This window comes from Erpetoichthys calabaricus, chromosome 9, assembly GCF_900747795.2.
Source record: "Erpetoichthys calabaricus chromosome 9, fErpCal1.3, whole genome shotgun sequence".
Classification (NCBI taxonomy): Eukaryota; Metazoa; Chordata; class Cladistia; order Polypteriformes; family Polypteridae; genus Erpetoichthys; species Erpetoichthys calabaricus.
The window spans coordinates 196,155,411-196,170,055 of NC_041402.2; the positions used below are offsets into that span (position 1 = coordinate 196,155,411).

Here is a 14,645-nt window from a genome sequence, read left to right on the forward strand (position 1 = left end):
GCACTGTGTTTAGAGGGCCAGCGTGGCATCGTCATTTGTGAAGGGCAGCAAGTAACCAAAAGAATGCGCAGCCATAGTGGTTTCACAAGACCCCCAATGGCTCCGCTGAACGCTGCTTTGGATGAACTTTCTTAAAGGATTTTGGGTGGTGGTCTCTTGAAAGTCTGGTAATGACCTAAAGCTGGCGTTTTTGTGTCACAGCAGTGTCACTGCCTGTCCCTTTTCACAATAAATTGAGGTGCCACCAATGGGCTTGTCACAAAGGCTGCACAACTTGAAAGCAGCTAGACGTTTCTTCTTAGCTAAAATGGCGGTGCTCTAAGATGGCCAGTGAACGCCTGCATCTGAAAACCTGTGTGGTGTCTTCATGGGACTGGCACTGTAGCAGCTGGCATTGACAGGGCATATTGTAATTACACTATTTTTAAAATATGCTTAAGTCTCTCCTGAAGATCTTTGGAGTCACAGAATGTCCCAGTAGACGTGGCTCATTTGATCCCCCTGTCCATGGCCCCTGTGCTGGGCACACGTCCTCCTGAGTAGGCCCCTTCCTGCAGTGGTGCTGTGGATTTGGTGTTTCAGTTGATGTGTCTTGGTCGGTGACCCCATAATTTTATATACATTGAGGCATGCAGATCAGCTGACCTCCTGTAATGGGGACCAAGAGGAATACATGGAGTCAAAACTGACAGGCTGAACTCGAAGGAGAGAAGAAGGAATCAAGGAGCAGTCAGCAAGGCCAACCCAGGAGAAGCAAATTCAAGGATGGGATGGCTGACGAGGGGCTGCCTGCCTGCTTCTTATCTGGGGCTCAGAAGTTTAACTTGAATATGAGGGGGCTCCAGGGCTTCATTGAGGGTCTGTGACCCTAGAAGTAGCTCTCACTGTCATCCTGCAGGTGGTCTTGATATGTGAGTGTTAAGCTGCTCTACCTCAAGTCTTTAATTCATGAGTGGCGGGGTGGGGGCTTCACTCCTGTGGTAATTTTGTGTTTCCTCCATTTTGTTAATCTCTTCTTCACTTTTATTCCTGATTATTGGCCTTTTGTTGGGTTCATGGATGGCTCAGGAGTGCCCCCTGTAGTCCCTAATGTTGTATGGCATTTTACAGCTTGACAGTTGATTCTATATAGCGCCTTTCATGGTAAACACTACCCTGGTGGGCTTGTCACCTACTGTGTCTTCTTTTCACTTTCAGACATGGGGGGCCTGAAGCTGTTCATTCAGCAGTAGGTGGGGTGCCAGTCTGTCACAAGGATCTGTCACATGCTTATAAAAATGAGAGGCTTTACATCACCTGCCTGCCGCGTCTCTGCCATTCATCCCATGGCGCACAGACCTCATTTCAAAGCTGTGACCCCACTCATCCACATCATTCCCACAATGTCACCCAGAGCCCTCCAGATGGTACAGTACCTCCGCATCAATCCAGGACTTCTTCTCTGTAAAGAATTGGTAGCACTGGCTGGAGTGGTTCTCCCATCCCTTTTGGCAGAGGTATTGACTAGAGAGTATATCTGTAAATTAGACATCACTGGTTAATGGCGGCCATCAGATGGCTGTGTGACTCTTCTACACATCTGCACAATCTTCTGACCTGTGGGCACCTTTCATGCTAACTGAGGGCTGCTGCCACCCCATTGGGTTCATGGGTGGCACCAGAATGGCATTGGGACAGAGTGTTGTGTAAGTTAGGGGTGCTCTCCAGATGATCTGAAAGGCAGAATGAATATGAAGAAGGGCAACAAAGAGAAGAGAACAATGGTGAGCCCTCAAGTCTGCAGCAAAACATAAAATTTGGCCTCATTAAAAAGGTCACCTCCAATGTTCTTCTCATTCCTCTCACTCTGAAAAGATGTCACTGATCCCTATTTGACAGAGCTCATCAAACTGGCAAAGCTATGCTTGTGCCCATGTGCCATCCACCAGGACATCTTAACCATCATCTTCTGTTCTGTGCCATGTGAATGTGCCAGTAGTGCCAGCCCTGACCACAAGGCCTGTCTGGTGTCCTTCATTCACATAATGTACTGGCCAGCTGCACCCTTATTGGCTGACCACTAGCAGCCCGTGGCATCACGTTTACGGATGTCATGGGGGTCACATGATGTAGTGTGATGTGTCACTCCTCCATGTCATCTGTAACAATTTACTACCAATAATAAGCCCAAATAGTTTCCAATCCTCTAATTATGATCATTAACTCACCTAAAACACATGGGGTCTCTAGAGACTCTGAATGTGGTAAAGTGTCAGGAGTTTTACTTGCGCATTTTAAGTGCTGTGTTTGTGAACGGCGCTCGACCAAAACCTGCTTTTCAGGATTCTTTGTGTCTTTGTATGTTCACCACAGCTGTGTTTCTGTCTTGTGGCTTATTCTTTAGATATTTATGAGTTTAGAGAAGTGAAAGATAAGAAAAGAAAAGCCGTGACACTTAACACACAGCAAACCCTTGGAAGTGTCCAGTCGTTAATAGCAGAAGACGAGTCAGAGAGGCACACAGACGCAGCAGGGAGACAAACGATGAACAACAGAGTAACACCCTGCAGACTGGTGACACTTCTGATGCCATCGGATCATAAATGTCCAGGGCAGGGCATTGCAGACGGGCAGAGACCAAAGGAGGAGGAGGAGGATGAAGGTGAAGGGGGCAGGCAGCTGCAGCAGCCCCTCAGAGTGAAACAGCACAAGTGACAACACTCAAAAAAAGCAAAAGTGGACAAAAACAAGGAAGGCGCCATACGGGCTCAGTACCCCTGGACTGCAAAACAGATAAAGACTGCAGAGTGTGCCAGGAGTCACGTCACAACAATCACGAAAACGACAATCTGGTCTGAGGTTACTGTGCTGAGTAACACACTGTGAGGGTGTAATTAGATAGAAAAATTACAAATTAAAGGTAATTATATATTTAGAATGTGTTTTAAACAAACTAAGTCTTCACACAAGAGGTTTCAGTAAAGGTTTGGACAGCTATGGCCATTTGTGGTTTGATTTGTGTATGTACATATGTGGGGTCCCTAAAGACCCCAGGTATGTCATAGTGCTTGGAAGTCCTGTGTATTCAAGGGTTAACGCTGGAGGGTGAATCTGATTGGCTGCACAGTGGCGCTTGCCTTGATTTGCTTTGACAAATATTGTCTTCTTCTTTTGTCACAAGTTATGAATATTTGAATCTTCACTTGAAACCTGGGTGTGCATTTTCAGTCCTGCATGATTCGATTCAGGGTCACAGAGGGCTGACAACAAACACACACATACATATTCTTGGGAATATGAGAGGGAAACCAAAATACCTAATAAAAAAAACACAACAACATACACAGACATGCCAACTCTACACCAACAGAACATTGGCACAGGGTTCAAAGCCAGAGCACCAGATCTGTGAGGTGGCACCACTGACCACTGAGTCACTTTGCTGTGTGGCAGAGATGTAACTTGTTAAATATAAAAAGTACATTTTCAATCAAATTCTGTAAATGTTACTGTGAGAATACAAACGTGTGATGTTACAAATGATATACTTTTAAAATTGGAGTCCTCTGCTGATCTGCAGAAGTGCTTCTTTGATTCTACGTATTCAGCAGATCTTCATTTTGAATTTTGCATTTCAATCAGTAACCTCAGAGTTAGTGACAGTTTGTGTTGAGGAGGCAGACATGTTACACCTACCTGAACAAACGACCCCAGCATCTTCATGTGAATCACAGTTATGTTCTCCCATTCCATTATGTTTGCACAGCATCAAGGACAACTCATTCCCTTTGCAAGCAACACCATCCATCCAGATCTTTCCACTGCCTTTTCCAAAGTGGGCATTTCCTGGTGCTGAGAAGGCATTGCCACAACCGAGCTGCCTGCAGACAACTTCAGCATCGTTCAAATCCCATCCGTCATCAGAGACGGTTCCCCACTGGCCCTGATAAAACAACTCCACTCTGCCAGAACACCTGTTGATCCCATTGACAAGTCTGACTTGACCGTTGGCATCTGCAATTAAACCAAAGAAATGCACTTGGTTGGCCACAAGCTTAAAAGAAGAGCTGTTTTATTAGCAAAACTCAAAATAAGAAGCTAACCTTCTGAGATTGGTGACCACAAATACCTGAATGTGACATCAGACCAGGTCACAAGTGCCGGTCATCCTCAGTGTGCAGGGTCACCAGATGTCCCCTGTTTCCCAGTCTTGTGTCCCCACTGATTACAGGAGGTCTTTATGTGTCCCACATGCCACACGCGACTGAGTTCTCTATCAGGCGACTTGTGGGGCCATCGCATTGTACCCCTGGCTGGTGCTGAGCCCACCTTCCTGCTCTTAGTTATGGTATGGTGGTAGAAACACACCGAGTGAGGATTATTTTAATAAATGTTCAAACTCTGAAAACTGACGCATGTCAATCTGAACTCTCAGACGTGATGGACTTGAACCTGTAAGGCCCTCAGAACACCAGACTGCTGGACACACTCTTGGAGCTCAGCAGCCTGCGAAATGCTGACGTAATGCCAACATGTCACTGGTTACTCATATCATTTTTGTTAAATTCATGTGCTGGCGGACATTTTAAGTGGGCTGCATGAGAAAAGAGAAACAAGAAGGAAGCCAGCAAGATTCCAACCTCTGACGCAGCGCCACACCGAGGCTTGAGAGACTCATCTCAGTGTCACCCTTGTCCTGACACGTGTGACCTCCTGCTTCCTGCTATTCCTGGTTTATGGACTTTGCTTTATGGCAGTAGACAGCTGATGTTGTTATCCTGATTGCCTTTCTGCCAGCGGCCGAGGAGAGACGTCTCCAATGGAAAGCCATGCGGTGAGCGGGCATCTGCTTTGGAGACTGGCACAGGTGTAGCTTTGTGCCAAGCTAGTAAGTCTGTCTGCTTGAAGCAGCTGTCCATGTGCAGGTAACGCTGAACACGTAGGGCGCTGTAAGCAGCCATTTTAAAGCCCAGGCACATTGCCATGAGTCACCTTAGTTTCTCTGCCTCGTGAATTCATTTTGATTCTTTCCTAAGCTCCGCCATTTTGATTCTTCTCTCACCGTGTGGACACACACAGCAGTTGCTGATCACGTAGCACTTCAGCGTCACCATGTTTCCCATCACAATGCTTGTGTGATTTAAGATGGTGGGGCGCCTTCTCCGTCAGTTACGGGGGGGACTTTCATTTAGCGTTTGGTCCCCGGCGCTCGTGACTTTGACTTTGATGTTGTTGTTTGTCTTTGGTGGTCTGAACTGCTGCCTGTGCCTCGACTCTCCTTTTGAAGGATCGTCACCTTCTGATCACACACTTGTGGCTTGCCAACTCCTCCTGGGGTGACAGTGGCTCATGGACCTCCACCAGCTCTAAACTGGCACAGCAGTGACGCCAGTTGTGTTCTGATCTGACCAATCAGATGTGCTGTGGTTCACCTGTGCGTGTCAGACATCTTACTTTTGCGGTGTGTGCAAAGGAGGGACATCGAGCAGCTCAGGAGGGACATTTAGGACTTGTGCTCTCGTACTTCACAGCTCAGTGACATTTCTGACTCGTTTATTTCAAGCCTGTGCTCTGTGGGGTGACGTCATCGTCATCGTGAGTACAGGAAGTGCTAATGCGGGTGTGCGTTTTATTACACTCTAATGTCAGTTACAGCAGAAAATTCAAAATGTCATCCCTCTGACACCCAAACCAGCCACCACCACCGCCCTTCTCTCCATCCCATGAGGCTCTGCGACACATCACATGACCTCAGCCCTCTGACGTTGTCTCCAGTCCCCTGACCCTCGTTTAGTGAGACCACTGGCACTGGTGTGGTGACAACATGAAGCACTTTAATTAGCCGACTCACCTACAGCTGTGCTGAGACTCGCCATCAACCCGACTAGTAGCAGTGAAAGCATCGCAGCCATTGTGCTCAGGATCTGGAAAAGAGAGAAGAATAAGTGAAGCCCCCAAATGTGGAAGAGCAGAGAGATGAAAGGGGAAGGACAGCTGGACCTGTGAGAAGACACGCGGCTGGTCCTTCACCTCTGACCAGCCAGAGGGGTCTGTCAGCTGATGGTCTTAGTTAGCTGCCATCAGATGGTGGGCCGGTGAAATGGAATTGATGAGCCTGATGGTGACCGTCATGATCAGAGAAGACAAAGAACACACAAGCAAGAAAACGCTGATAGCGTTGTGGGATTAATAAGAAAGGAGGTGAGGAGAAGATCAGGAGAAGAGACGTGTTGAGGAGGAGAGCTGAAACCAAAACTTTCAGTCAACAATCAAAAGTCAAAGTGGAAATAAAAGCCAAAAGTACAAAGAAAACGTAGAAAAATGAACCTCAGGGATCAAAGAGTGTCATCTGTCTAGGGACAGAAAAGTGACGTCAATGATGACCTCCTACTCAATTCATCACAGAGAGCCCTAAGAACAAGAGAGGATGCATTGACTGAGAAATCTGCGGCACTTTACATCCCGAGTGTCCATCATGAACCTCAGTGGCCCAACGTATCTGAAGGCCGAGCTGCAGGAACATCAGGCATGTCCAAGGATTGTTGTGGCCTGGAGAAGGTCAACCAGGAGTGAGACGCAGCCCAGCAAAGCAAGAGGTCAAAGCCATGAAATGTGAAATAATCGAAAACCACAGCGAACGGGGCGACGTTAACAAGAAGAGGTGAGCAAAACGTCAGAAATGTAAATGTGGTGTTCAGAAACAGACTACACCAGGAGAGACCCACCGAGGGGTGGTGCATGACGAGACCACCACGTTTATATGTCACGATCAACAAAGAACACAAGACGTGAACAAACAGACACTTTGTCAGGTTCAATTAAGATAAACCACAGAAATGGAAACGTCAGGTGAAAACCCACAAAAGACGCGTGTGATGAGTTCACGTGACGAGTGTGACGTCCACATCTCCTGACCAGCTGGGATGTGCTCAGCTGATTCCTTACCTGTGGCGCTCGACTGGCAGTGGTCTGGTGGGTCTGCCCTCTCAGGTCAGTCTGGGGTCCTCGGCTAGCTGGGAGCTTTTATGGTGTGGCAGGGGCGAGGGGTCCATGATGTCATATGCAGGTGTCAACATGAACATCCTGGAGGATGGCTGCAGCTTCGGTTAATCATCAACATGTCCACCGGTGAGGCGAACGCTTTGACATTCTGCCAGCACGGCCTTCTTGTTAAATGTTTTGTTTTCCTTACATTTGGATTAATTTTACTGTTGCTGCTCTCCATAAAGAACAATGAAGTCTTTTAGCATCAAACACCCGACCAGGACACCAGAGAGATAAGGCTTTCTAGAACTTGGGTGTGGAGCCATCCAGCCTGGTCAGCAGCCTGCAGTAATAAAAGTGAGAAAACAAAACTCATGAACATGCAAATCAACTCACCTGATGCCCTCCTAAATAAATAATAATAATTCATTACATTTATAGAGTGCTTTTGTCAGTACTCAAAGCGCTATCCACACAGCAAGGAACCGGTTTATCTCCAACCTGTGACACTGACTGCGCCATCCTGGCCTTGTCTGCTTTTGGGGTCTCTTAGAGGATTGGGGTAACCAGACACACCAAATGGCACCCAAAGATGGAGGCTGTCCATGAAATTAGGAACGCAGTTTACTGGGGCATGGAAAGAAATCACCCGCTGTCACCCCGCCTGGCACTCTAACACTCCGTTATTGAAGAGCATCCACCTGTGCCCTCATGCTTTCTGGTGTCCACTGCCTACTGCATCACATTATTTGACCTTCCCAGTGACAGTCACCTAGTCTAATACACCCAATGTCTGAGACCCCCTAGTGTGCCACTTGTCCCCTCACACAGCTTTGATTTTGTGTTTAGCCATCGGGGAGCAGACAACCAATGAATGCTCATCCAGAATTTCAACGCATAGAAAAGAAGAAAAAGGACAGGGAGCTCCGCACAGCCATTAACCCTTCATACATCACCCACTCCACCAGGACACACACTATTGGCTGATCGTTAAATGTGACACAGATGGCAATTTTTAGTCATTTAAATTGACAATTTGACACGGTCCGGTGATAAGATCAACAACTGCGGTGGGCAAATCAGAGACACCTCTCGACTAGAAGTGCCATAATGTGGCATTGGCATTACAAGTCTGCTTTGAGTCATCCATTCTGAAACTCTCCACGTCTTCTTTGTGAAACATTCTTCGTGGATTTGCTCTCGTGTTTTGGTCATCCTCTGTTGGACAATCCACTGTCACTTCAGCATAAACCGTTGACAGATGGCCTTTGTGGGAATCAGGAGGCATCAAGAGTGTCATGTGACCGGAAAATCAGAGCAGGAGTGAATGTGGTAACGTGTACAAAAGAGCGAGGGGCCAGACTGGCATTGCTGTGTGCACCAGAAACCTGGGCAGGAAAACGGGGGCATAAAAGGAAAACGGGCACAATAGAAATGAAGATCTTCAGATTTATGTGTGGCGTAAGAAAACTTCATAAGATCAGGAAGGAGAGAATCAGAGGGCAACTAAAGCTGAAAGGGAGAGAAGAATATGGCAGACATGAGTGGAGATAGATAGATAGATAGATAGATAGATAGATAGATAGATAGATAGATAGATAGATAGATAGATAGATAGATAGATAGATAGATAGATAGATAGATAGATAGATAGATAGATAGATAGATAGATAGATAGATAGATAGATAGATAGATAGATAGATAGATAGATAGATGAATGGCACTATATAATAGACAGACACAACTGCCAGGCCCCCACAGAATATGCCAGGTGTGTGTGTTTTATACTTTAAACCCCTACAGAACTCTCATGGCTGTGCCAGTGTATCTGGCACACTGACTAGGATGAACATGGACACCACTACTCAGGCTGATGTCTGCAGGCCCCAGTTGCACCCCCTGGCCCACCTCTGTGACTGCAGGACAAAGTGTCATGAAGGGACCAAGCAGCATTTGTTGCAATGGCCTCACATTTTGCCCCCATGCCCTTTCATGCCATTGTCCATCTTGTAATGCAGCAGGTCCACTTGGTCATTCCATTCATTCATCTGATGTTCCTCCCCTCTGTAGACCCCAGCACAGCAGTTACTTTGGCCTGCTAGAACATTCCCAACCACCATTTCATTAAAGGATGTGAGCCTGCTGAAAATGGAGAGCCTTCTGTGGGCTTTGGAGGGTCTGAGTGGACCCCCAGGTACTCATGGGCTCCCTGTTTTTGCTGGTTGGCTGGATGCCCACCAGTGACGTCTTTGTTCGGGTCCTGTTGTCCCTGCTCCATGTGACACCCTTCCTGTCCAGAAGTGCCCTTCTAGTGGGTCAGTCATTAATCCCATGATGGTGTGGGCACTAGGAGTTTTATTATCTATATATATGTATTTTATGTAAATGGTTCCTTATTTTAAATTCTTCCGTGCGGCCTTCCTTCATGGGACAGGGTCCTCATCAGCCAGGTGCTGGCACTTCATTCTCCTTTGGCTTGTGAGGTCCTCCCAGTTGTCAAACATAGCAGGTTGGCGCTGTCCTGTTGACTTTGGCACACTGAGGACTCCGTGCCCAGCTTGTTCTCATGGCAGACCCAACACTTGGTTTGTGTAAACACAAGTCGTGCCCACCACACGTATCTGAGGTGATATTTGATATCAGTGTTTGGCACCTCACACTCCACAGGGGTTTCTTTGTAAGCCCACCCTGAGGCTGCTTCTGGGGTCACAGGTATAAAAACTGGGAGCTGCTGGGCCACCGTCCCCTCTTGCTGATCTCTCACACATTTGCATACCTGAGCCCCTTCTTGTCAACTTGAATTGACACCCAAAGGCAAAAAATAAAAAACAACAACTCAGCTCCCTTTATCTTCTTTTTTGTTCCTGAATGTCCTGTGGGATGCAGCACTTTCGGACCGATCCTAAGTTGTCCCATGGGAAGCCCCTGGAGCGGTGCGTCGGGCAATAGGAACGGCGGGGGTACCCAGATAGGCGATAAACGTGAACGTCAGCAGGCCAGCGCGGAGCTGAGGAGTTCAACGTAAACGGCGACCGTTGAAGGAGAGGGCAGTAAGAACGGTCTGCTCGCCTGTGGCTTTGACAGTTTGAGAGTAGAAGACAAACAGCGGACTGCAGTTTGAATGACATGTGCGACTGCAGTTACTGACGGGATGGCGACCTCCAACTTTATGACGCGTGACAAAGAGCTGCATGTGCGTGTATAGCGTGGTAAGCGGAGACTCCGTCACTCGGAAAACGAACAACTTGGGGGCAGAGAAACACAAAGCCACCGCACGTATAACCATTAAAAGCTGCAGCGTGTGCTTCATCTTCAGTAGAATCTTCAGCAGGACTTTACAAAGACCAGCGTTACGTCTTCAGAGTACAAAAGTAAATATTAAGGATTAATTATAATAATTCTTTACATTTATATAGCGCTTTTCTCACTACTCAAAGAGCTCAGCAATTGCAGGGTAAGGGCCTTGCTGAAGGGCCCAACAGAGCAGAGTCCCTTTTGGCATTCGAACCGGCAACCTTCTGATTGCCAGTGCAGATCCCTAACCTCAGAGCCACCACTCCACCTACTGATTGAGCTCGCGGTACATTTCTAAAGATGTATGCAAGAATACAATTACTTTATGAAATACCGAATGCTTTATAGCAGGGGTGTCGAACTTTGGGCCTGGAGGGCCGCAGTGGCTGCAGGTTTTCATTCTCACCCTTTTCCTAATCAGTGACCAGTTTTCACTGCTAATTAACTCATTTGCTCTTTGTTTTAATAGCCCTGTTTTTAAGGATTCAGTGCTCTGACTTGATTCTTTTCTTCATTAAATCACAGACAAACAGAAATGAAACGTGAAATGAGACAACAGACGACCAGCTAAACTGAGTCTTCAAACTCCAGCCAGTTTCTTAATGAGAAGCTGATTATTCTTGCTGTTAATTAAACTCGTTCTTTAATTCCATGGCCTGTTGCTGCTCTCATTCTGCCACAGCAGACATTTCCAAAATTGTTGATTTTCTATTTTTTCTAAGTGTTTTGGTGATCTGAGAGATCAGCCTTACTGAGACCTTCACCTTTCTTTATTTTCAGATATATTCAGATATAGCTGGTCGTGTGGGCGGCTCGTTTTGTGTCTCATTATTGTTTTGCTGCTAATTAAGGAAAAAGAAACAGCAAAGGGGCCTGAGTCAAGATAATTAAAATGAAGGCAAAAGAAGTTAATTAGCAGCAAAAAACTGGTCTCTAATGAAGAAGATGGTTAGAATGAAAACCTGCAGCCACTGCGGCCCTCCAGGACCGGAGTTCGACACCCGTGGTTTATAGACTGAATACTGTGACATATCTTGCCATTGCATGGGCTGTAGGGAGTGGAAGCCGTGTTGGGATGGAGTATTGGGGGAACACTTTTCGTAAGGGCTTGGGGCACCTCAGAGAGAGAGTTGAGTGACAAGGATCAGGGTTAATTAACGGTGTGTGAAGAAAAGGAGAGGTGGTGGCTGGAAGTGGTGCTGTCTTCCTTCACTCCAGCCACAACTACCAAGTGGGGAACGGAAGGAACAGTTAAAGAGATAGATAGGACGCAGGTGAATTATCTTTGTTATTTTGGAGGTGTCCCCGTGACCCAGACAACGGGCGGCGGTAGGGAACCGTTTATATCTCGGCATATTCAATAAAAAGCCAGTCAGCTTTTGAAAGACTCCCCCGGACAAGCGGCTCCTAAGTGTGTTTATTCGACGGGACGTCACAATACTTTTATCTCCATAAAAAATAATTTGCAGTCGGCTCCCCGGAGTCAGTCTCTCCCCAGCACTCGTGTCGCGTGTGCGCTGCTGGTTCATTTAACACCAAAGCGCCGGGAGTTAGGGTTCAGTGTTTCCTATTAGGAAGCCCGGCGCATGCGCTCTCTCTCTCTCTCTCAGCGGCACTTGAGACGCACAGCGCGTTGCCCCCCGCCGCTGCTTACGACGACTATCTGACTGTTGCGCTAAAACTTTCCCTAAATCTTACTCTCCGTTACCCAACTTTCTAAAACTGTTTGCTGTTGCTTTATATTTGTTTGTGTTTTAACCAGCAGCAGTCAAATAATTATGTGATGTTATAAGCAGCAAACGGTTTGTGACACGCCGGTTGATTCTTTTAATAATAATAATAATAATAATACATTTTATTTATATAGCGCCTTTCCCATGCTCAAGGCACTTACAGAATATAAGAAAGAACGGCAGGGTATACAGTATATGCAGTAGCATTGAACAAACCAGATAAATAAAAAAAGAAGATTAAATAGATAGATAGATAGATAGATAGATAGATAGATAGATAGATAGATAGATAGATAGATAGATAGATAGATAGATAGATAGATAGATAGATAGATAGATAGATAGATGAAAGGCACTATATAATAGATAGATAGATAGATAGATAGATAGATAGATAGATAGATAGATAGATAGATAGATAGATAGATAGATAGATAGATAGATAGATAGATAGATAGATAGATACATACTTTATTAATCCCAAGGGGAAATTCATCAGATTACGACAGTGACTTCAAAGAAAAAAAAAACAGACCACATAATTGATGGTCTCACACACACACACACACAGGTCACATGAACATCTTGACATGGAGGTAAACTGAGAGAGGGGTAATAAAGTCAGGTGGAGCTAAAAGCCTTCCTGATCAGATGAGTTTGGTGTTGGAGTCAGCTGATCTCATTAATGTCGGGAGGTCATTCCTGAGTCTGGGCGCTATACAGCTGAAGGCCCTGCTGTCACCCATGGAGTGTAGATTAGTGAGGGGCACAACAAGATTACCAGAATCAGAAGACCTTAGTGGGCGGACAGGCACATAGTGATGGAGAAGGTCACTGATGGAGTTTGGCGCAAGGTTATTTAACGCTTTGTAGGTTATTAGTAGGATTTGATATTCGATTCTGTAGGACACAGGGAGCCAGTGAAGGCGAAGCAGGATGGTGTGATGTGCTCGCTCTTGGTGGTCCGTGTCAGGACTCTTACAGCTGAGTTTTGAATAAGCTGGAGCTGTGATATAAGATTAGAAGGGGCACCTGCCAGGAGGGAATTACAATAATCAATGTGGGATGTGATAAAAGGAGGGACGAGTGTCTCAGCATTAGAGAAGGAGAGGAAGGAGCGAACACGAGATATGTGACGGAGGTGAAAGTCAGAAAGTTTCTTAATGTGATTTATGTGAGTGGAATAAGAAAGGGAGGAATCACAAATGACACCAAGATTCCTTGCAGTAGAGGCAGGTCTGATGAGATCACCACCAAGATGGACTGAGAAGGAGCTCATTTTATTAAGTTGCATTTTAGTCCCAATTTGCAGGAGTTCAGTTTTGTTGCAATTTAATTTTAAAGAGTTCTGCTCCATCCAGGTTTTAATTTCACTGAGGCAGGTTGTGAGCTGAGAAAGCTCTGATGAAGTTCCACTTTTAACACTGAAGTAGAGTTGAGTGTCATCTGCATAAAAATGATAACCCAGTCCATAACTACGGATAATATGGCCAAGGAGACACACATAAATACAGAAGAGAAGAGGGCTGAGGACAGAGCCCTGAGGAGCTCCTTGTGTGACTGGCGCTGAGCTGGACCTGCTGGTCACCAACACTAACAAACTTTGGGCTGTCAGTCAGATAGGACTTGAACCTCTGGAGGGCAGTGCCAGAGATACCCAGTGGCATGTTCTCCATTCTGGACAGTAGAATGTCAGGTCTGACCGGAGTGTCAAATGCTGCCCTGACGTCTAACAGAATTAATATGCTGGTCAGCCCAGAGTCTGCTGCCATAAGCAAGTCATTGGTGACCCGTAGCAGAGCAGTTTCACAGACTGAGAGAGTCCATCAAGTTATTAGAAGTTAAGTAATTGGTGAGCTGGGAGGCTACAACACGCTTGAGAACTTTTGACAGGACAGGTAAGTGAGAAATAGGCCGGAGATTAATAAGATCGTCACCATCAAGACCAGACTTTAACACTGGGGTTACAGAAGTGATTTTAAAAGTGAGCGTCACAGAGCCAGTGATGAGGGCTGAGTTTATTATTGTGGTAACAGTCGGGGTTACGGCATGAAGACAGGATTGAAGTAGTGTGCTGGGGACGGGGTCAAGTACACAAGTAGTCAGCCACAGATGTGACTGGTGAGAACTTGGAGAAGGAGCTGGATGGAGTGGGAGAACAGGGAGAGATATAAACAGATGATGTGTTTATGTTAGTTGAATTATTTAGATCTTTAATTTTGTTACAGTAAAAGTGGAGGAATTCCTCACAGACTTCAGTAGAAGAGGTAGTTGGGCCAGACGCGGGTTCGAGTAGTTTATGAACTACGTGATGAGTCCGCTTGGTGCGTAATTTCCGGTGAGGACTACATAGAACTATTTTGACTTCTATACATACAGTAAATGAGTGACATGAGTGTATTGCACATCCCACAAGATTTAATAACCTAATCGTGATCGAGTTACAGTACATGTAATAGACAGTAAATACATTCTTGTAAATGTAACAACCTGCCATTCCCTTTTTCCAGTGAGTTTGCCTCTTGTCACTTGAGACCTGCTTGAGTTTGTATCCCACCTGTGGATATTCCGGTGTTCAAACGCGCCCTTCTTCTCGACCCGTTGTATTTGTGGATATCTTGGCTTGTTACCGACATTTGGTGTAAATTTCATGT

At 46.0% G+C, this 14,645-nt stretch overlaps 1 protein-coding gene across 4 annotated transcripts in view; it reads right to left on the minus strand.

Moving 5' to 3' along the window:
* The window catches only part of LOC114657054 (lactose-binding lectin l-2-like), a 561,576-nt gene extending 553,923 nt beyond the window's left edge, over positions 1 to 7,653 (minus strand). The window contains exons 1-5 of one of the 4 annotated variants that reach the window (XM_051931856.1): positions 7,450 to 7,653; positions 6,925 to 7,367; positions 5,831 to 5,903; positions 3,663 to 3,993; positions 1,416 to 1,503 (exon numbers count right to left, since the gene is read on the minus strand). In XM_051931856.1, the coding sequence (XP_051787816.1) occupies positions 1,416 to 1,503; positions 3,663 to 3,993; positions 5,831 to 5,891 (480 nt within the window). In that variant the 5' untranslated portion in view covers positions 5,892 to 5,903; positions 6,925 to 7,367; positions 7,450 to 7,653. Of the gene's footprint in view, positions 1 to 1,415; positions 1,517 to 3,662; positions 3,994 to 5,830; positions 5,904 to 6,924; positions 7,368 to 7,449 lie in introns of those variants that run through there. The other 3 variants (XM_051931854.1, XM_051931857.1, XM_051931858.1) reach the window with 3 other exon arrangements.
* Between the last annotated feature and the right edge of the window lie 6,992 nt (positions 7,654 to 14,645).